At 46.3% G+C, this 21974-nt stretch overlaps 2 protein-coding genes across 2 annotated transcripts in view; one reads left to right on the top strand and one right to left on the bottom strand.

Annotated features, from left to right (window-relative positions):
* FAT3 (FAT atypical cadherin 3) overlaps positions 1-19975 on the bottom strand; it is a 650121-nt gene extending 630146 nt beyond the window's left edge. The window contains 1 exon segment of the mRNA XM_041730335.1: positions 19511-19975. The gene's annotated coding sequence lies outside the window, so the exon portion shown is untranslated.
* Positions 132-19488, top strand: LOC121476201 (basic proline-rich protein-like). The gene is made up of 4 exons (XM_041729920.1): positions 132-278; positions 17097-17379; positions 17998-18356; positions 18625-19488. The coding sequence occupies exons 1-4, from the start codon at positions 132-134 to the stop codon at positions 19486-19488; spliced, it is 1653 nt and encodes a 550-aa protein (XP_041585854.1).
* Positions 19976-21974: the final 1999 nt, after the last annotated feature.

Here is a 21974-nt window from a genome sequence, read left to right as displayed (position 1 = left end):
TGAGAAGATCTCATTGCAATTTTGTTTTTAAAAACACACCTCTGAAAAGGACACATCCTGTTTTTCAAAACATGTCTACTAAATAAAATAGCATTACCTTCTACCTGTTCCTTGAATAAATAAGAATTTCCATGATAGGTCAGAAGCATCAAGCTGAGGACCTTGACTCTTCAAGTAGTAAATTACTGAGTAACAAGCCACCCCGAGCTCCTGTGCCAGGATGGCACAGCATTGACCTCGGAAACTCCTGCTTTCGCAGAAGTGACCGGAAGACTCAGGTGAGTTCAGAGAGGACACTGCCATGTGCAAACCAGCAGAACACACCCACTGCAGGAATACCACTTTCTACTCTGTAGTGGTTACCAGTGGGCCTCACCTCATTCCCATACCTTAAGTTCCCTGAGGTCAAGAACGGTGTTTATTTATCTCCTAGACTCAGAGGATAACAGGGTCTTCGTGAATATTTATGAGCCCGTAAAGAACAGGTTGAGAGGTGGGGAACCACACAGGAAAGGTGGTTCTAAGCCTTCACTTCAAAGTTTCACTTTACTTTACTGGCCCTTCAAAAAATATTGCTCCACTATTTTAACTAATAGTTTCCCACTGCCCTTGATCAAAATCATAAGGAGTAATGCCTCTCTCAGCACAAATCAAGATAACCTGTCATTATCAGATGTCTGAGCAGTCCTTCATGCCAGGAGGCAGTCAGATAAGGCACTCCTACTCAGGTGCTGGTTTATAAAAAGCCAAAGGAGCATCTTTTAAAAAGATTTTTATTTGATTCAATACCTTAATCCAGAGACATTTTCTTAATCCTTGAAAGGAGTCCAATCTCATTCTAGAATTCTCAGTATTAAAACACAAAGTTGCTCAAATTCCCCCTTCTATCAATGCCATCATTTCAATTCTTAATGTGTGGAATGAATGTTCTTCTCCACAGTTCATAAGACTTTATGCCAAGTGTAAGGTGTGTTTTCTTTTAGCTAGTACTTATTTAGCCAAAATCACAGAACAAACTCAGTGTCTAAACAGCACTATATCTGCAGATGTGTAAAGAAAATCCACTGTACTGAAATAGTCACTAAAGGAATAATTACTCAGTGAGTTAACTGTTTAAATATGGCCAGTTGCTCAAACTACAAAAGGCTCATTTGTAACTGCAATTATAAAAGAAATGATTATATTTATAACCACATTAAAAAAATACCTAGCTGACTAGTGAGTTAAAAAAAAAATCCCTTAACCAAGCAAATGAAACACCAGCAATAATCTGTACTCATTAAAAGTAGTTGGTTCTTACCAAATTGAAATCAGTTTCCTCCATCTTCAGAAACTACTTACTTTTAACACAGCTGTGAAATCAGATGAAATCAAATTTGAATTGCAGACAATTAATTTTAAAATAAGTACTACCTGAACACTTAGCAGCACAGACCTACATCTTCCGTGAAATAGCTGCAAGAATTTGTCACAGATGCAAGTGAATAAAACATCTATCTAAAAATACAGTATTTAGCAATGATAAAAATATTTGAGACGGCAAGGGAAACACATCACAAATGAGCTTTTTCAACACGTCTTGGCATACAAACAAGTGTATCTTGCAAACAGGAGTACCGGGTCTCCTGAGGTCCCCATAATGCCAGTGCTGAGAAGCAGAAGGGAGAAACAAGGAGGTCCCTAAAATGAAGACATCTACTGAAGGTGGAGCTATTCAGCTCAGCAGCCTCAGAATAGGAGGTTCAAAGCCAAGAAAGAGTTAAACACCTAGGCTAGCTCTGTAATGAATGCTCTGTAAGTTTGGCCAAGGAATATCAAGTAGAACCAGGGCTAGAGCAACTGCTAAAGGGATGACCTCCTTGAATCTTATTTGCATAGCAATGAGATGTCACAAAGGCATTAAGTCTGAAACTGCAATGCTGTTTCTAATCCATGCTTTATTTTGTTGTGACATTAAGCAAACTGCTTTTTAAAGTAAAACAGAAATGATTCCAACAATTCAGGCATGGGGGAGGGCGCAGGGAAGGGGGAACAAGTATAGATTATAAAATAGACTGGAAAGTAGCTATGCAAAGAGCTACTAAGTCATTCTAGGAGCAAAATCAGCTGGGGCAAAACAAAAACAAAAACAAAACAAAACAATGCAAAAAAAAAACAGTAGAATAATAACCTTCAAGGATATTTCCAAAGTAACGGCAGGTAAGTAAGTTGCTGGCTTTTGTCAACTAATATGTGTTACTTGGGCCAATAATAATGTTGTCTGCTCACAACAGACAAAACATCAATAAAATGAGCCAAACTCTCCCAAAGTGTATCTGTTACACCCTCAGGCTGTTGCCTATAATGATGCGAAAGCCTTCAGTTACAATTTGGCATTTGTTTTTGTTTTGTCTTATTTTGTTTTCAAAAATTGAGCTTGCAAGTATTATTACCATTAGCGGAGACTAAGGGATTTTTTTTTCCTTTACCATTGAGGAATGCAACTTCTTTTTAATATACTGGATTAAATTACACATACAGCTAAGGCTGCAATGAGAACAGCAAGAAAATGGCATTGAAATCAAGCTTTTGTGTTAAAGCAGCTACAAAATGAAAAGGCATTCAACAGAATCGTGAATACTCAAGCTCTACCTATATTTTTTTTAAAAGGATACTACTTCTAAGCTTCAAACACCCTAAGTTCATTTCTCTCCCAGAGTCTTACACATCAAATCCAAACCCAGTCACAGTGCAATTAATTGAAAACAAAATAAAATAAAACAAAACCAAAAAAAAAAACTCCTCTATGACGCCTTGAACATGCAACTTACCCAGTTACGGTTGTTTCCCTGCAGTAATTACCAAGGAACATAGAGATTTTTTACTATTTCTGTCAAAGGATAGGCAAAATGAAGTTCAAGCTGCCCGTTACTCAAATCCCTAAACCACCTTTCCGAAGGCATAAAAAATAACTCTCTCATTTTGTGATTTTTGACAGAATCTCAAGTTATTCAACAGATCATATGAATCTACTTAGGACAATGAAATTAATATTTCAGTAAGTCTTCTTCCATGAAACAGGAAGCCTTTTAGTAATGACCTTGGACCAGATAATAGGAAAGGCAAGAAAAGGAGGGTCCGAAGCCAGAGGGTAATTGTGATTCAAAGACTCTTTTATGCAAATAAGTCCCCTAATCATGCTAATGCAATTTTCTACATTTTATCTTCCATCTTTTTATTTACATTCAGCTGAGAAGCCAAAATCAGAAAATAGCAGATTTCCGGCTTCTTGATCCAACCTGTCCTATGCAAGCACAGTCCTGGAATGCTGCGAGACAGTCACTAGGAATATGACACCCCACTCCCAGAAGTAACAGGACAGAACTCAGAACATCCCGGCTATCCTGAAGTTAGTTCCAGCAAATGGTAAACGACTCAGGCAGGGTGCAATAATCCACACTGACTGGGCACCCATAAACATTTCCATTTCCTTTTGTTACCAGACTAGCCTGGAAGGGAAAAGTCATTTCCAAGAGGGAGCATCCATACCTGTTGCCCTGACTCTCTGGACCCACTCAATTTGCTTCCTGCTGACCTGGGTGCACATTCAAGTTTTAGAAAATGAAACCATATTTGCCCTGTACTGGCAGGGGTCTTCAGGGGGCAATATGGTCTAGAGAAACTTCCAACAAGATCATTATGGGGTCACTGTAATTATGAGTAAGGCTAGAGACAGGCCAGGAACTCAGAACTCCACTAAGAAGAGAAAGAGGTGTTGGGCCAGCAGAGGTGTGAAGAAGAACACAGGCTGCAAAGTTAGACAAAGCCAAGTTAGAATCCAGACTCTGACACTTCCTGAACCATGTCACCTTGGGCAAGTCGTTTACCAACTCTGTGCCTCAATTTCTTCACCTCTAGAGATAACTTGCCTCAGAATTTTGGGTGGACAAATGAGATAATATATGTAAATCTCTTTATTAAAAGATTTTATTTACTTATTCATGAGAGACACAGTAAGGCAGAAACATAGGCAGAGGGAGAAGCAGGCCCCCTGCAAGGAGCCCAATGCGTACTGGATCCCAAAACCCCAAGATCACGACCCCAGAGCCGAAGGCAGACATTCAACCACTAAGCCATCTAGGCACTGTAAGCCTCTGATCAATGTTAGTTGTTATTAACAAAAACAAAAGTGCATAAAGAAATTGTAATAAACAAACACAATTTACTATTACTAACATTATCAACGGTTTCCTTTTAATAGTCTATCAATTTAATGCCTACTGACCAGCAGGAAGTTTGAGAGTGTTCTGTTTTTCAGGATTCTTTATTCACATTTTCCTTTTTTCAAGTTTCTCCCATAAACTTGATTATCTATATAGTAAAACTGGGAAATAAAACAGTCCATTGTAGTTAACCTTATGCATAGTATTTGTCATGTTGTCCTCATTATTATCTAAACGATGCAGGCCAGTATGACTCTGTGCCTGCTTCTCAAATTTGGATTAACAGCAGTTCATCAATAGTCCTCAAGGTGCCTAAATAAACAGGATGAAATCATGGGGAGTTTTAGCACCTTCCCCATCTCTAATGGCCCTGACCATGGCAAACGAGTATGCAATCTAAATTAAAAAAAAAAAAACTACACTTGCTATAGAAACAAAACTTCAAAATAGGTGTCCAGTCTTTCTTCCAACCCAATTGCCACCTCTGATTCTCTCTACTTGGAAATTCTAAAGATGTCCCAGAGGAGGGCATCCCAGGGTGGCTCAGCAGTTAAGCACCTGCCTTCGGTCCAGGACGTGATCCTGAAGTCCCGGGATCGAGTCCCACATTGGAGCCTGTTTCTCCCTCTGCCTCTCTCTGCCTCTCTCTCTCTCTCTCTCTCTCTTTCTCTCTCTCTCTGTGTGTCTCTCATGAATAAATAAAATATTTAAAAAAAAAAAAAAAAAAAAAGGCTGTCCCAGAGGATGTACTTGGAGCAACTTTTAGTTGTGTCAATTTTAATTAAAGATTTTTGGGGAAAAAATTTAAGTACACTGATAACTAAGTAATTTAAAATATTAGTTCACTTTAAACAAACTTTAAATAAACACATTACCAATAGACTGTGTTACATAAAGCTTTACAAAAAATAGCCCTCAAAGAAATCTGACTAAGATCCATGGCCTGTCTTTGTGGCCCACCACCAAGTTCTGAGAGCATGAGACCATCCTCCTCTTTTGGTACAGGGATTTGTGGGCTACACTTGAGCAGCCCTGGTTGTAGATGAGAGCTGTGGGTTTAAATCCTAGTCCTGTCAATTAAGGTCCATGGCCTTGATTCAATTCCTAACCGTATCTTTGTTACCGAGGAATTAATAATGCTAACATCCACCTGCTGGAACACAGGGGATGCTGAGACAAAAGTATATATACTAAGAGCCTGATGGAGTAGATGCTCAATAAATCTTAGCCATTTTCTTCTCCTTCTGCCATTCCCCCTTTCTTACTACTGGTTATTTAGGATCTCAGAACATAATAATGCTTGGAACTCCAAAAGCCATCACCTGTAACTTCTCTTAAAGATGCTAAATCAGGGGTGCCTGAGTGGAACAATCAATTCAGCATCTGACTCTTGGTTTCAGCTCAGGTCATGATCTCAGGGTTGTGAGACTGAGCCCCAGGACAGGCTTAGTACTCAGTGTGAAGTCTACTTGAGTCTCTCCCTCCCTTTCTCTCTGCCCCTCCCACTCAAGCTCTCATTCTCAAATCTTTAAAAAAAAAACAAAACAAATCAAAACAAAACAAAAAAACCACACACACACACAAAACAAAAACTAAAAAAAATTTAAAAAATTAAAAATAAAAGATGCTAAGTGAATCCAACATTGAAAACCTATACATCTCATTCTTTATCCATTCGACAAATATTCATTAAGCATCTATTTTTTTGGCAGGCAGGGTCTATGAGGTAAAGGGCTCAGGAGGCAAGAAAGGGTGTGAGAATACACCATTCCGAGTCATCACTTCACAGAAGAAGTGTTTTCCATGACAGCAAATGGCTGAAGGAGCCTTCTCAGTTGGGGCAAGGAGAAGCAATGACAAAACATGCTGGTATCCCAGGTAATTCCAGCATAATTTAATGTTCTCACCAGCGTTCACTAGGACACCAGGGTCCCAATTCAGTTCCCATCAGGGATATTAATAATAACCAAAAGCTATTCGTGAGGCAAAGGAAAAGAAATGAAAGGCCCCCAGACCCAAACAAAGAAGGATTCCAGCAGCAAAGTGCCACCAAGAAGAAACTGCTGGAACCTGGTCACCAGCGATTCATCTCTGCAGCCTGACCATTTACTCTCTTTCCAGTTCAGTGGTAATAGGGCTCACACCATTTAGACTCAGCACTCAGACTGCTCCAGCCTGCCCGGAAATCTGCATGGAAGCCAAGGATCAAAATGCCTTTTCATCTAAAGAACTGTGAATTAACTCTCTGCCTTTTTAATTACTCTCAATTACTTTCCCACTATTTATAAGGATTTTTTTTTTTTTTGCATAACAAAATCCAACTCTAATCAATATATGCAGTATATCCCAGCTGATTAGTATAATTCTTGCTCCACCATGATGCTGGAGTTATGCCAGCCTTACCTAGCACACAATTAAATGTCTGGTAATGCCTGCTGCTACCCAGCAGGCCTCATGAGTTAATAGGGAAAAAACGGGATTCACATTTGCCTTTACCAGCCCCTAAGTGCCCTCTCTCTCTCTCTCATCTGCTTGTAGACACGTACAAAGTGTGCCTAGAGAAATAAGGGCCTGGAATAATCACACAAACCTAAAAGACACAGGAACATAAGAAAAAAATCTCCAAAGTCTAACTTGTCATCTCATTTCAGTAAATCCTTCCAGAAATAAGGTATCACTCTTCACACTTTCTATTCCAATACTGACCTGTGAGATCACATTCTAAGTACAGAAAAGATTCAGATATCTAGACCCACCTAAAGCCAATATTATGAATTATGTTCAGTGTACCTTCAAGCCAATTTTCAATAAACACAAATCACTTAATAAGAAATTAAGAGCATTACACACTTCTCATGCTCCCATGGATTTGGTATTAATGAGATTTTGTTTGTTAAGCTCACAGAATGACAAAGTGTCTAAAAGACAGACACTGCCTTTTCCAATTTCCATTCATTCAAGAAATAGTTATTGAGCACTTTTTGTAGTAAGTCATTCCCAATATACACACCTGTTCACACACTGATCTTACCAGCCTGCCCCTCAAATAATGCTTTATTGCAGTATAATTAAAAAAAACAAAACAAAACAAAATAAAACTAAGTATTTGGAATTTTACAAGACTTACATTTTAATCTATTCTATTACTATCAGCCAGGTAATTTCATACATTTGTCTATACACACTATGTGTCTGACACTGTAAATCCAATGCTTTACAGCAAGATTCTCTTGCCCACAAAGGTCAGAACTGAGTAAGCAGTACCTGTAGGATTCCCTCCATGTCTCAGTGGCCACTGGAAAGGTGTGTTAATTGTAGGTTAGTATAACAATAGTTCTTGCATACATGTTTACAAATGATTTGGTTTTTAAATGTAAATTAGAAAGACTCCAAGGAACCTTGTAATAACAGCATCCTTATGTACAAAGGTATTCTATGCTTTTGGAGACAGAAATGACGCAGCACTGAAGTGTGCTCCCACCTCCCACTATTTTACCTTTGACTATGAACCTTAATCTTCACACATATGTACCATCAGGTACAAATTCCTTTTTCAGAACTTCCCTGAAAACAAAGCAGTGCTACTGAAAGGTACCCAGGTATTTGGATGTGTCTATGATGCCTTTTTGGTGAACTTGCCACACTCCTTGAAAACTTATGGAAAGAGCCACAGCTTTGACAGGTCAGCAAATCAAGAACCTGGGTGTCTATGCCTGGAGATCTTTCCTCAGACTAGAAAATGTGGACCTCAAATATACTCTATCCTACCCACACCAGAATCATAATACCGCCCCCATACCTCAGGGATATTTTTCAGTATTTGGTCACAGATGTTCCACTGTGAAGGTCAATGATACACTATTCAAGTTGAACATAAACAAATATGGTCATTCAGTTTTAAATATTAAACACTAGTAAGATCCAACAATAATAAGAGTGGAGGATTAAAGATTAATGGTCTACAGGAGGAAAGACAGACTAGCAAAGGTGATTTCATTACAAGACAGATGGTATTAAGGGCCACAAAAGTAATACAAACTGTGGTGGGGATCTGAATGCAGAAATGTGGAAAAGCAATGCAGGTGTATCTACAGGAGGTAAGGTGTAAGCAAACCTGCAGGATGGCGTAGGGCTTCAGGTGATTATAGGGGTTGAGCAGGGTGGACACATATGTCAACAAGAACCAAGGAGACAAAAAGTAGGAGGGGGCACTGCAGGACGTAAGAAGCTCCAAGTGACAAGGACACTTCTCTGGACATTCCCAAGACTGGGAATAGGAGCGATCCTTATTTAGTATCCTTACAAAAGAGCTGACATTGTCAGAGGTGTCATTCTGGGTGGGACTGGCTGAGTCCAATGCCCAGAAACTCTTCAGTTTTCCCATTTCCGTAACCCCTCCATAAATGAGGTGGACTCTTGTATCCTAATTCTAGTTCCACTCCTGTCTTGCTCACCGGCTTCCCTTCTGACGCTTCTCCTCAAAGAAATGCTGAAGGAAGAGGTCACACTCCAACTTTCAGACCGTCACCTATTTGAAATAAAATATATTTCCCATGTGTGTACACTCTTGCCTCTCTCTAAGAAATCTGATATACAAAAATTCAAAGTCAAAAAGCGACAAATTAAGGAAAAACAAAATATTCTTTAGAAGAGAATGAGCCCCCAGGATCTGCTTAAATAGTGATTTTTCCCTAATTGAATGCACTTAAAGTGTGATTTGCTTTGAAAAATGTGATTTACCTTCATGTTTAAAAATGTATCTATTGTATAAGAGCAATCTAGGCTTATTCGCTTTGATTATTATAATAACCACTGATGAGCCGTATGAAAATGGCAATCTCATAAAATACCTGTATCTCTCTCCCTCTCTTTGAAGAGGAAGTATAATATGTTATTAATCCTACCTATTTAACAGAAATATAGAGGGTATAAATGGAACAGACTGTGTGCACTGCTGAATAAAACTTGGGAATAAAGTGACGAATGTAAATAATGACACATGCAAACTCAACACTTCTAAAGTCAAAGAAGATTATTTAATTATTGGATAATTCAGGGAGATCTAGGAAATTGATCTGGCAATATAATATGTTTTCATCTCACATTTCCCAATCAATTGCCTGCATTGCATAACTCCCTCATTGCAGTAGTTGTCTTCTGAATGTAAATGAGGTATGAAGGTCTCATCGTTAATCCAGGCACTTGCAAGCAGATGAGGTCACTTCAACTCAATAAAAGATTGCTTGTGTCATCTCTCTGACTTAGGGCACACATGCCTTCTGTCCTTTTCTGAGCCTACCTGGGTAAACATCATCCGGTTGAAAAAGCTAACTTCTTCTTAAGGGTCAGTAACCACATTTGTTTAATATGCTTTCATGCAGAATCAGTCCAAGGTCATTAGAGAACTCAGTACATTTTTGCCAACAAGGGCATGGATCTGAAAAACTAACTCAGGCCCTCAGAAAGATTAGCAGTGTGATATCTTAGTTCACCCAGACTCTGAATGATCCGATACGTCTACATGAATGATGGAAAGGTAGATTATTTTAGACGGCTCCCAGGTAAGGAAACATACTTATGAAGATGAGGAATTAAGAAATCTTATAAAACTAGCTGTTTGCATTAATACCTTTACAAGAGACAGCTAAAATTTAAATTGTGAACAGGTAGTGACAAATCCTCAAGGATTTTGTGAGTGATGTTTCTCACATCTTCACTTGTCAACATTCCCTATTTACTTCTTTACTAACTGTGGCACTTTTGAGCATTTATAATCATAAAATGCAGTTCAAAAAGAAATCTATCCCACAACCAGTATATTTAAAAAGAAAAGATTCTCTCAATCTCTTATATGATTGGAAACTTTTCCATGCCAACAACCCGAGGTAAAAGGGATTTATAGCACTAACCTATGGACCATAAAACTGAAAAGGAAACTGAGAAATTCAGGTTTCAGATGAATACAATATAGGCCTAATAGTTACGAAGAAGAAATTAACCTCACAAATTAGTTTTAAACTCCTAGAGCAAAAATTCCACTATTATTAGTTTCACATCCCCATCCTTGTTTTTCAGAGGTACAAAGCCCTGCCTAATGTTTTGATGACACTTCATAATGTTAGGAAATATCATGGGCTCACTCCATGTCAATGGCCATCAATAAGAGCAAAATCATCCTAAGCAGTTGCAAAGTTAAAAAAAAAAAAAAAAAGCACACATCACTGAAGTCAAGAAGCACAAAATGGCAAATGATCAAGTTCCAACAGCTAAAAAGATCCAAGACATTATGAGCTTTTAATGAGTGAAACATGCCATGAGAAAGAGACCTTCTGTCAATAAATCCAGATCCTGGTTCGCTAATTAAACCATCTAATACAGTGTCTGAATATGTAGACACCAGACTTCAACATTTCTTAATTATATTCAATTCCAGGCATATTTTTCCATTTAATTGACATTCTGAAATGCCTTTACAGTCCTATCAGATAGGTACCAAATTCTCAAAGGAGATGACTACACACTTCTGAATTCTGATTCATCTGATTGAAATTGTTATTCTGAAACTTTTCTTTGAAATGTGGAAAAGATCCATACCCCACTTCATCCATAACTCTAGCAATGTTAAGGTCATCTATCTGCATTTGGTCCACTTTGCTGTGTACATTTCTTGCCAGTGGGGCTCTCTACATCCAGGCCAATCTTATGAAAGCATAGCTATGAACCGCTGCCTAGCATGGAACCATGACCAGAAAAATCACACAACATACTGCTCAACCAATCACAGCACCGACTGCCATCATTTAGCCACCACTTAGAGCCAAACACAGAATTTCATTTTTTTTTTTTAATTTTTATTTATTTATGATAGTCACAGAGAGAGAGAGAGAGGCAGAGACACAGACAGAGGGAGAAGCAGGCTCCATGCACCGGGAGCCTGATATGGGATTCGATCCCGGGTCTCCAGGATCGCGCCCTGGGCCAAAGGCAGGCGCCAAACCGCTGCGCCACCCAGGGATCCCCCAAACACAGAATTTCAAACTACACCCTTAGAAACAGACTTTAGATGTTCAAAATATTTTTTTTTCTGATGATCAATATATTAATCATAGACTTAAAAAATCAACAAAATGTAATTTGTAATAGATGGTCTAGGTTTCAGAAAAGACCAACCTACCCTTCTACCACTCGTTCCAAGATTAAGTCTCATTCTGCTTTAGAAGAACATGTGCGCATGCACACGCATGCATGCAGTGTTTCTCTGATAGAAACAAATGACACTTATACTATCATTAAGCATATTTGTCACTAGGTTTAATCTGCATTATCTGGCATGCTTTCAGATGTTTACAAGTGTTAAGTAATATTCAATGATATTTAGAAGCATTAATAATTTGGGGTTTATTTCAAAATGTGAAACGTACTCGCTGCTCCAACCTGCTCACTTTTTAACCTTTCACAGTACTGAAAGGCTATAATTTTTATCAGATTGTTTGAAATTTAATTTAATTGAAGTCCTGAAGTTACAATTAAACTTCCAGTTAACCTTTCATATCTGTGCCTCATTCAACAGCTGGGCTTATCTCTGACATCACAGAAAAAGAAAAGAAATAAAGAATAAATGAAATATTTTTTGCACCTGCTCTGCAAAGTATAAATATCAGCAAGTCATGGTGAACATCCAAGGTGGAAGTTTGAGCCTTTCCACGCACGTTCTGGAAGCCAGCATTACCATGTATACTATTTACTTGACTTTTTTTTAAAGCAAGCAACAGACATGAATGCTAAATTCCCAAAGGACAGAACACCAGAGTTCCCTGTGCCAAAGCTAATTCATAACTAAGCCACAGAGGAACACAGGGAACTAAGAATATGCCAAGTACATCAGCCTGTAGGAATAAAGTTTCTTCTTAGCATGTGGCAGAATGATGTTTGCCAAACTCGGTAGGTTCCTCCAACCTCCAACATTAAAAGGTGCTGTGATTTTTTTTTTTTTTTTTTTTTTTATTTATTATGAGAGACACACAGAGAGAGAGGCAGAGACACAGGCAGAGGGAGAAGCAGGCTCCATGCAGAGAGCCCAATGTGGGACTCGATCCTGGGTCTCCAGGATCACGGCCTGGGCCAGAAGGCAGACGCTCAACCGCTGAGCCAGCCAGGCATCCCGGTGCTATGATTTTTTTTCTCCTTAGATGTACACATCTTTAGCCTCAACTGGACTATAAGCTCCTTGAGAACATGATTCATTTTTCTATGCAACACATCTCTTGTAACCCCTATACATAAAAAGAGAATTGAGCAAATATTGATAGGTTATATTGAATTCATTTCCTGAATTCAGAAATACATAAAAACAGACCCCTGGACCAGCTATGATTACTATCTGGATAAGGAACTGAGGCAAAGTCTAGTAAAAGGGAAGATAAACTGACATTCGGTGACAGAAGGTATGTTAACCCCTGGCAAACTGAGAACCAAAAAATGCAGGAGGATGAGAGCCCTGAGCCTCAGGGTCACCTCCTTCAGGGCCAGGCTGGCTCAACTCCCTACAGATGCCCAGGGACTACCTTCACAGCAGAAGAATACAGAGTACAACTCCACCAGGTTTTCAGGCAAATTCACTGAGGTCTGGGAGCTTTGGCCAAGACTCAAAACTCCATACCTGATGCACAACCTTTGTAGTGAGTGGTGCTTCTCTGACCTGGCTATCAAACGAAATCTGCTGGGAGGCTTTAAAAGATCCTGGTGCCTGGATCCTTCCCTAGAGGATCTCCTTTAAATGGTTTGGATACAACTTGTGCATCAGTTGTTTTAAAAGCTTCTGGGTGATTCTAAAGTGCGGTCAAGGCTGAGAACTGCTTTCAGATCACTTCTGGGAGCCTTGCGTGGTGTGAGAAGCCTCAAGGAGTTAACGGTGAATAATAACATATAGTGCCATAAACAATCCATTAAATTTTATGAAAACAGCAAAAATGAAGGATTCTTTAAAGGGTCTACTAAAGAGTAGTTTAATTACATTGGTAGTTTTTAGATACTGTCAATGGCCAATTAAGAAATCCCAGAATCACTGATATAACCACTAGAAAGCTACGGTGTGTGTATGTCGGGGAGGAAGTGGGGGCATTGGAAGGCACCTGCAGGTAGACTCCCAGACACAATTAAAGCACCTAAGAGTCTTCTTTAAAGTTGGAGGTGGAGGAACCACAAAAGAAGAATGAAGAAAAGGGCCTGAATAAATTCTGGTATCTTCCCAAAATACTGAATAACATTTCAAGGGCCTATTTGGCCTGTTCTGTGAATATGTTCTTCCAGAAAAAGAGCCCTGTCCTAAAGAAATGAAATAATTAATTCCATTGTATCTTGCTCATATAAAGTTTCACTAAGAATTACTAAACAGGATTATATTTACTTTATATTCCTCCTAAAAGTTTACCTCTGTTCCTATTAATCTCTCCCTTGTCCTCGAGGATCCTGTTCGGTGACACTCTTTTGCCAATTAACAAAAATGGCCATGTGCTGATTTCCAGTCTGCACATGTGTAGCTCCCATCTTCCCAACAGAATAGTAAGCACACAGAAGCAAAGGATATACGTTAACTTTTACAAAGGCTCTATCTGAATCCTGCCCACTGCCTTGCAAAGGGAGGTGGGCTGAGTAAATAGCACTGAAGTTTATTTTTTTTTAATTTTTTTTTAATTTTTATTTATTTATGATAGTCACAGAGAGACAGAGAGAGAGGCAGAGACACAGGCAGAGGGAGAAACAGGCTCCATGCAGCGGGAGCCTGATGTGGGGTTCGATCCCGGGTCTCCAGGATCGTGCCCTGGGCCAAAGGCAAGCACCAAACCATTGCGCCACCCAGGGATCCCTGAAAAGAAGTTTAAAAGAAACTAATTTTTTTAAAAAAGATTTTATTTATTTATTCATGAAAGACACAGAGAGAGGCAGAGACACAGGAAGAGGGAGAAGCAGGCTCCCTATGGGGAGCCCGATGCAGGACTTGATCCCAAGACCCGGGGATCAGGACCCGAGCCGAAGGCAGACACTCAACCTCAACCACGGAGCCACCCAGGTTTCCCAAAAAAAGAATTTTTTAAAGAGATAAAAGAAACAAAGAAGAATCAAATAGGAAAAAGAAAAAAGAAAAGTGAAGCTTTTCTGAAATAAAAATAAAGGAAATGACTTTTAATTCCATGTGACTTTATAGAATAAACAAAGGAGTAAAATTTAATACATACAAGGGCAAGAGTTAATTAAACAAATTTCCTTTATTAAACAGAGGCTAAAATCATCGTCTTGAAAGCCAGAAAGTTCAAGTCAAGCCTCTCAAGGTCCCTTGCACAACTTTTCTGCCCCAGACAAGGCCACACTCTCATAAAACATCATCTAAGGGAGGACAACCCTTCCCATTCTCAAATTTTCATCCCTTCTACTTAATATGAATATGTCTCAATCCTAGAGGAGGCTAAAATTAAGACTCACCTGGGAGTGCCATTCTAATCCAGAGCTAGGAGAATGGTCATTTGTCACTGTTACGTGTAACTGACAGACTATTTTGGTTGACCAGAAACTGGCTGGAAGCCACTAGACAAGTGTCAAATATGTTCTCAATAAATTCAATCTGCGGCATTAAGCTGAATCTTTTCATTTTTGTTTCTTTAAGGAAAGGTCAGCTGTCCTAAAATTAGTCTTAGAAAGAAATTTGGGTCGGCGGGGGGGGGGGGGGGGGGGGAAGGAGGCAATGTAAACAAAGAAAGAGAAGAGCTTATTAGAAGAGTAGATACTCCTCAACTGACAGAAAATCAGTGCATTTGAGAAGCCTGTAGAATCCAGTTGGCCAAAATACAGAAAAGATATCTGCTCTCAAGGTGAGTCCCAGGAAGTCACCTAAGCCTCAAGTATCTATTTTGTGCCTATTAGGCTGCAGGCACAGTGGTCAACCTCAACAGGACAAATTTATAAAACACAGACCCTGGGCAGCCCGGGTGGCTCAGCGGTTTAGCGCCGCCTTCAGCCCAGGGTGTGATCCTGGAGCCTGCTTCTCCCTCTGCCTGTGTCTCTGCCTCTGTGTGTCTCTCATGAATAAATAAATAAAATCTTAAAAAAAAAAAAAACACAGACCCAACCCCCACAACTGGGTAGAAGGATTCTCAAAATGACATATTCAACAACTATAGACTGAAAACTATTTCAGAAAATTCTATCTGTAAGCAAGGCAATATACACACAGGGGTTGCACTTCTGTCTTTAACATCTATGGAAATCAGGGGCTCTCTTCTCTGCAGGAAGGAATTAAGCAGAAGACATGGCCCTCCCTCTAGGTTTGTCAGGTCCCTTTCTTTGAAATTTCCATTCCTCCCTGGTGTTCGTCACAATCAGTAAAGACAAGGGTTCATCAATAGTCCTACCCCAGCAATCAAAGGAAATCAATCGGAATGGCCCGGCCCACCTGATCCCATCAGATGATCCCTACTCCATGCTCCTCCTGCCCAAGGAAAAAGCCGGAGAATGGAAACCAAACACCCCCCAATACTGTTCCTTCTCTCTTGCCCCAGAGGAAAAAGCCCACCTACTAGTTAACCGGACAGATGTGGGGTATCATTGTATGCCACACCCAACTCCACAAAAGGTAAGATAAAACCGCCATGCTCCTATTTGCATTATGAGCTAAAAATACAGCATAACCACACAACAGCCACTGGGAGCACTCCTTGGACCAGCTGGTAATGACTAAATATCCTCTCCTCTCTGGTAATTGCCTACTTCTTTCTATTTGACATAATTCATCAGCCAGATTACAGCAGGTCATTCTGCAACATATGAAGAAAGCAAGGATAACATAACCTGACACATCAAAATGTTCTTCTGCGAGCAGCCTGAAGAGCTGCTTTACAAAAAGCTGTGAGCTGGCAAAATAACCATATAGCATACAGGTCAGTGGGCATCCACTCTGCTTATTGCTACTCATTTCATTTTTGAGTAGCTCAGCACAACTGTAATTGCTAGTTAACAGATAGACTGGGTCTGACTATTAAAAAAAAAAAAACCTCCCAAAATGACTCTGCCAGGAACCCAAATAAAAAAAAAGAAAAAAAGAAAAACAGGGTGGGGAGCTGATAGCCAGTCAATGGTCATCAAACACTGGCTGTGAAAATCCTGCAGCTACAAGAGGTGGAGCCAGCCCAGCAGCCACTGATTTCTGATCTCTGAGCCAGCAGCCTTTCATGTGGAGTTCTCTGTGTGGTTAAGATATGAAGACATTATAGCTGGATAGTTCTGGGAACTTTCGCATCCCAGTGCACCGTGCATGGATACTGGCCCCAGCGCCATTCATTGCCCACGTTCCAAAAAGGTAAAAAGGCAACCAAACGGATTCATGATTAAATATCAGCATTGGGCCTAATTCTAAGAGACAACTTTTCTCCTTGTAAAGTGTTAAAAACCCTCCTCCCACTCCAACCCTCTTAGGGGGAAGAAAAAAAAAAGCACATCAAAGCGCTAAAGTTATTATGCATTTTTTGTCTTTGTCTCTTGGCGCCCTGGTTTTCTTGGCTGTTCTTTATTCTCTCACTGCTCGACTGCTCCAATTTAGGAATGAGAACTAAAAAAAGGAAGAAAGAAGAAGAAGAAGAAGAAGAAGAAGAAGAAGAAGAAGAAGAAGAAGAAGAAGAAGAAGAAAGAAGAAGAGAAAGAAAGGAAGAAAGAAAGGAAGGAAGCAAAGCAGGAGCAGTTGGCTCTGTGCAATTGCCAGGATTCTGCGGAATCTCCATCTCTCTCCCTCCTCCTTTCTCCTCCATCCACTCCCCTCCTTGCTTTCTCGGATTCAAATCTTCACGTCACAACCCAGAACAGCATCCAAGCGTTCAATAAACGCTAAGACAAGTTCAGGGCCCGAAGGCGGAGGCGAAGTCCGGGCTCTCCCCGCCGGCGGACAAGGGGGCACCCCCAGGCCTCGATTCCCAGCCGGCGGCGGCTCCCCGGGGCCACCACCTGGACTTGCCGCCTGCGGCCTTTCGGCCGGTTCTGCGTCTCCGCGTCTATTTCCACCCGGCCGGGGCGCGATCGCAGAATCTGATCCCAGCAACAAAGCCCGAAGCACAAACCCGCCGCGAGGACCGGTCGGCCCGCTCCCCGCCCCCTCCCTCCCGCCGCCCGCGACTCGCCTTTGAAAAGACGAGCGGTGGGGCCAGAAAATCAGTCCGTCCCAGCTGGGCGGGGGGGGCGGCGGGGACCGAGTGGCCGCTCGCCTCGGGGTCATCTTTTTGAACGAGGCCCGCGGCGGCGAAGCCGGGCGGCGGGGCCCGGGGCGGGGGGGGGGGCGGGCGGCGGGGCCCGGGGCGGGGGGGGGCGGGCGGCGGGGCCCGGGGGGGGGGGCGGGCGGCGGGGCCCGGGGCTGGTGGGGGCGGGCGGCGGGGCCCGGGGCGGGGGGGGGCGGGCGGCGGGGCCCGGGGCGGGGGGGGGCGTCCCACGGCCCCGCGCAGACAGCTCGCCCCCGCCCCCCCCCCCCGCCCCCGCCCCCCGCCCCGCCCCCCGCCCCCGCCCCCGCTCCCGTCTGGCCGCGGCCCGGGCCCCGGCGAGTGGGGGGAGGCTCGCGCGGGCCTGTCTGACACTTGTAAATGCAAGTGGGATCCAACTTGGAAAACAAACGCGCCGGAGCCTGGGGGCGGGGAGGAGCGGGAGGAGCGGGAGGAGCGGGAGGAGCGGGAGGAGCGGGAGAAAGGACCCTTCCAGCGTCCGCGCGGTCCGCGCTCCCCGTCCCCCCGCCCCGCCCCGCCCCGCCCCGCCCGGGCTGCCGCAGGTTCCCCGGACCCGGGGCGGGGGGTCCGGGGGGTCGAGGCGGGCCGAGGCCGCACCGCCGCCGCCGGCCGCCCACGCTGCGGGCCGCAGGCGCCTCCCCCGGCCGGAGCGCGTCCCAGCCCCGAGGCCCCTCGCCCGGCCGCCGCGGGCTCGCGCTGTCCTCGCATCCGCTCAGGGACCCCGCCGCCGCCTCCGTGGCCCCGTGACCCCGCGGGGCTGCCCCGTCCCCGTCGCGCGCTACCCGGGAGGCTCCCCCCGCTGGCCCCCCCGCCCCCACCCCAGCCCCAGCCGCCGCCGCCCACCGCAGCGGAGCCGGGCCCAGTGCACAATAAAAGTTGCTCCCCGCGAGGCCCGAGCCAGGTCAGTGTTTAGCCACCTCGGACAGCACGCGCGACCAGTCAGCGGGCCGGGGACGGGGCTAGACCACGGCGCCGCGAGAATCCCCGGGCTCGGATGCACTTTAGCTCAGCGACCCCCACTGGCGGGACCCGGCGCGCAGGGCGCGCGGCGCGACCACGGTCCCCGCCGCCTCCGCCGCCTCCTGGCCCCGGCCCCGGCCCCGGCCCCGGCCCCGCACCCACACTCGTCCTGGCTGGGGGGGCACCCGCACCCGCACCCGCCCGGGAAGGGCCCCCAGCGCGACGCTGGCGCGCCCCCGCGTTCCCGCCTCCCGACCCCGAGAAGCAGGCAGCGCACCCCGGAGCGGCCAGACCCGCGCTGCTCGCTTTCCCACGACGAGCAGCCTTCACGCGTGCCCGCCCGCCCGCCCGCCCGCCCGCCAAAACTCCTGCACCCTCCCCAGGCGCCGCCAGCCCCTCCCGGGGAAGGCAGCAGGGAAAATCCTCCCTCCGCGCCGCTCTGTTCAGAGCCGTCGCCCCGCTCCGAGAGCCGCTGCCTCTCCCAACATTCCAGCCCGCCCGTGACCCCGCAGGCCGCACTCACGCGCGGAGCTGAGCTGCGGGCGGTCCCGAAAGCCCTTTCCCTCCCCGGCGAAAGCGGAGTCCGGGGGCCCTGCTCCGCCCTGCGCTGCGCTGCGCCCGCCAAGCAGCCACCCAACTTGCGCCTCCAGGTCACCCAAGCGCATCCATCGGCATCTGCACATCCCCGTTGCGCCCGACAGGCTCCGGCCACCGCACACACAGCCGCCTGGATCCCCTCATCCACCTGCCACCGGCGGCCGGGGCTTGGGGGCCCGGGGAGAGGCGCACCGATCCGCCAGCCCCCTCGCGGCCCTCCCCCAACCCTCCGCCTCAAAGTTGGCCGAGTCTCCATGCCAACCTGCCGGCTCCAGCCGCAGGACCGAGCCTCTCCTCCCTCCTGGCGGCGGCGGCTCGGGGCCGTGCCGAGGCGGGAACTTTACAAGGTGAAAAGTTTCCCCACGCGCTCCGCCGGCTCTCGGCTCCCGGAGCCCACGCCGCCCCCACCCGCACCCGGCAGCGGCAGCTGCGCTCCTGGAGGCGCGCTTCAGCCGGTGCACCGGGCAGCCAGATGATCACGCTAAAGCCCCCACGCACCCTTGCCTTCGCCGGCGATCCACGGCTCCACCGGCGCCGCCTCCGTGGTCTTCCGCTCCTCGCGCTCCAGCCCCGCCGCCCCGCCGCCCCGCCGCCCCGCCGCCCCGCCGCCCCGCCGCAGTGCCCGCGGCGCGCTCTCCGGGGCTGGAGCCGCGGGCAGAGGCGCTCGGCGCCGGGAGGCTCGCAGGCGAAGGAGGGGAGCCGGCAGCGGGAGAACGGCAGCGGGAGGAGGGGGCCGGGGCGCGAGATCCCAAGCCGCAGCCCAGACCACAGCGCAGCCTGCCGGGAGCAGCGCCGGCTCCCGTGCCTGCTCGGTGCCGCCGCCGCCGCTACTGCTCGCCGCCTCGCCGCCCCCAGCTCCCCATCACAGCTGACGCCGACGCGCGGCCGAGCCCCTCTCCCGCGGCCCCTCTCGCTCTCCTCGCGTTGTCTCCTCCTCCCAAACCGCAAGTGGAAAGGGCGAGGGGGAGAGAAGCCTCGGCGTCCCGGCAGACTCGCGATCTCGGAGCGCCGCGCGGGGGGCGGGGCGGGGGCGCGCGGCGGGCTGGAGGGCGCTCCCGGCGCCGGGCCGCGAAGCTGGACTAATTTTAGAGCTCGAGCCTCCCCGCACCGGCCTCCCGGGGCTCGAGGACCACACCGCCGCGCCTTCCTGCCTCGCCTGCAGCGCGGGGCCGGCTCCGGCGGGCGTGCGCACCCGCTTGCAGTCGGCCCGCACCGCCCCCCGGCGCAGGGACCCAGCTGGCGTACCTCCCCGAGGACGGGTGGGGAAACCGAGGCACGTCGAGGCTGAGATGCCGTCTCTAAGGTCCCAAGGCTGGTTTGCAGCGTGAAGGCTAAACCACCGACCGTTGTGCCTGGATCCCAAATGTGCTCCCCAGACAGGGCTCCTACGTGCTGCTTTGAACAGTTTTGAATCCTGGGGTCGTCTGATTCCCAGTGGAGAAGGGGGTAGTGACTAAAAAGGCAGCGGGGTGCATGCTCTTCCCTCCTTCTCTGATCCCAAATGGTTTCAGCATTTTTGTCAAAAGGGAGGAGAGGCACTCGGAAGAGAACGAATTATTCATCTGGGGCTTGAGTTGCAACTCCAACCTGTCAGAAGCCCGTTCCAGTAACTTCTGAGCCCGCACCCCCTCCTAGTACTCGCAGACCACACCCACACGTCCACACACTGAGGCGGCGCAGCCTACCCTGGCTCCTCCGCTCTGTGTATCCTCGCACTTCTGCCTTTCTTCCCCAGAAAGCCGAGAGGCAGTCTTAGCACCCGCCTGCCGCTCCCCACCTACTCCCACGCGCACAGCAACGCACATCTGTCCCTTAAAGCAGCACGCAAGCAGCCGTGTGGCCTCAGATGCTCTCTCCCAGGCGGTTTCGCCCCCACCCTTCCATTGGCACCTGGCGGGAGGCGCGCTGGGCCTGCAGATCTATTCTCCAGAAGAAATCCTTACTATTTTTGAACCATGAAATTCTTTCTGGGGAGCAAAGGGGAAGTTGTTCCTGGAGGGCTTTGTGCTCAGTCATTAGAGCAAGCCCTTTGAAGAGCCAGTTGAGTGTGTTTGTCCTTCCAGCTCCCAGCCTGGGGCCTCTGCCCTGATGCCACCACACCGGGGGCACCCCCTCCTCCCCACAGGTAGAGAGTTCCCCTTGAAAGCCTCCAGCAGCCTCGCTGCCTAGGCTGTTCCATAAAGCACCGGCATGCTTTAGCTTTAGCACTGGTCACTCTGCCCAGAGAGTTTAATGTGAATACTAAGGAACGCTGACAGCTCCCCATACATCAGCTAATTCCGAGGTAATCGGCATGATGTAACCTCCGGCTTCATTGTCACAGAAAGCCAGAAGATGGGTCTCCGGTGAGGGAAACCACGTCAGGGCTAGCAAGACTTAACCTGCCCTCTAAAATGTTAACATTTGAATAATTTTATTCTGATTTTATTTTTAAATCAGCATCTTCCTAAGGCATTGAAAACTTTAGTATCATGTAAATATGTCTCTGGCATGGCATTTTCCTTTCTACAACGGGATGCAGCTGTGTATCAGAGATTTTAATGAATCAATGTATTCCCCCCTGAGTGCTTCTGTGGAAGTACTGAGACAGGTTGGCTCCTGAAACCGGGCATTTTGGGTAGAGTCAGCTGGTGGTTGTTTGGCCAGTGGGATGCTCAAGAAAAGAGCACTGGCAATAAGACAGGGCATCTTCCACCTCCTGCCTGGGAAGACTGCCAGGTTGTGTGTAGGTGTGGCCCGCTGCTGGTGATGCTCCTGGATTCCAGCTCCTGAGAATGTTCTCTTATGCCTAGGAGGCACCTTACAGAAAAGTATAGAAATCTGTCTAAATTTCAGCCTCCTTATCCCAAGGCAGTACATTTATAATAAAGTAAACAGTCTTTACTCCCAGGGCAGACATAAGCCCTTATAGCCAGTGGGTAAGAGATTTCCTGCAAGGATGACAGAGTGGTTTATCTAGTGG

This window comes from Vulpes lagopus, chromosome 15, assembly GCF_018345385.1.
Source record: "Vulpes lagopus strain Blue_001 chromosome 15, ASM1834538v1, whole genome shotgun sequence".
Lineage (NCBI taxonomy): Eukaryota > Metazoa > Chordata > Mammalia > Carnivora > Canidae > Vulpes > Vulpes lagopus.
The sequence above is the reverse complement of the archived record's forward strand: the minus strand, read 5'-3'. Positions and strand labels throughout refer to the sequence as shown.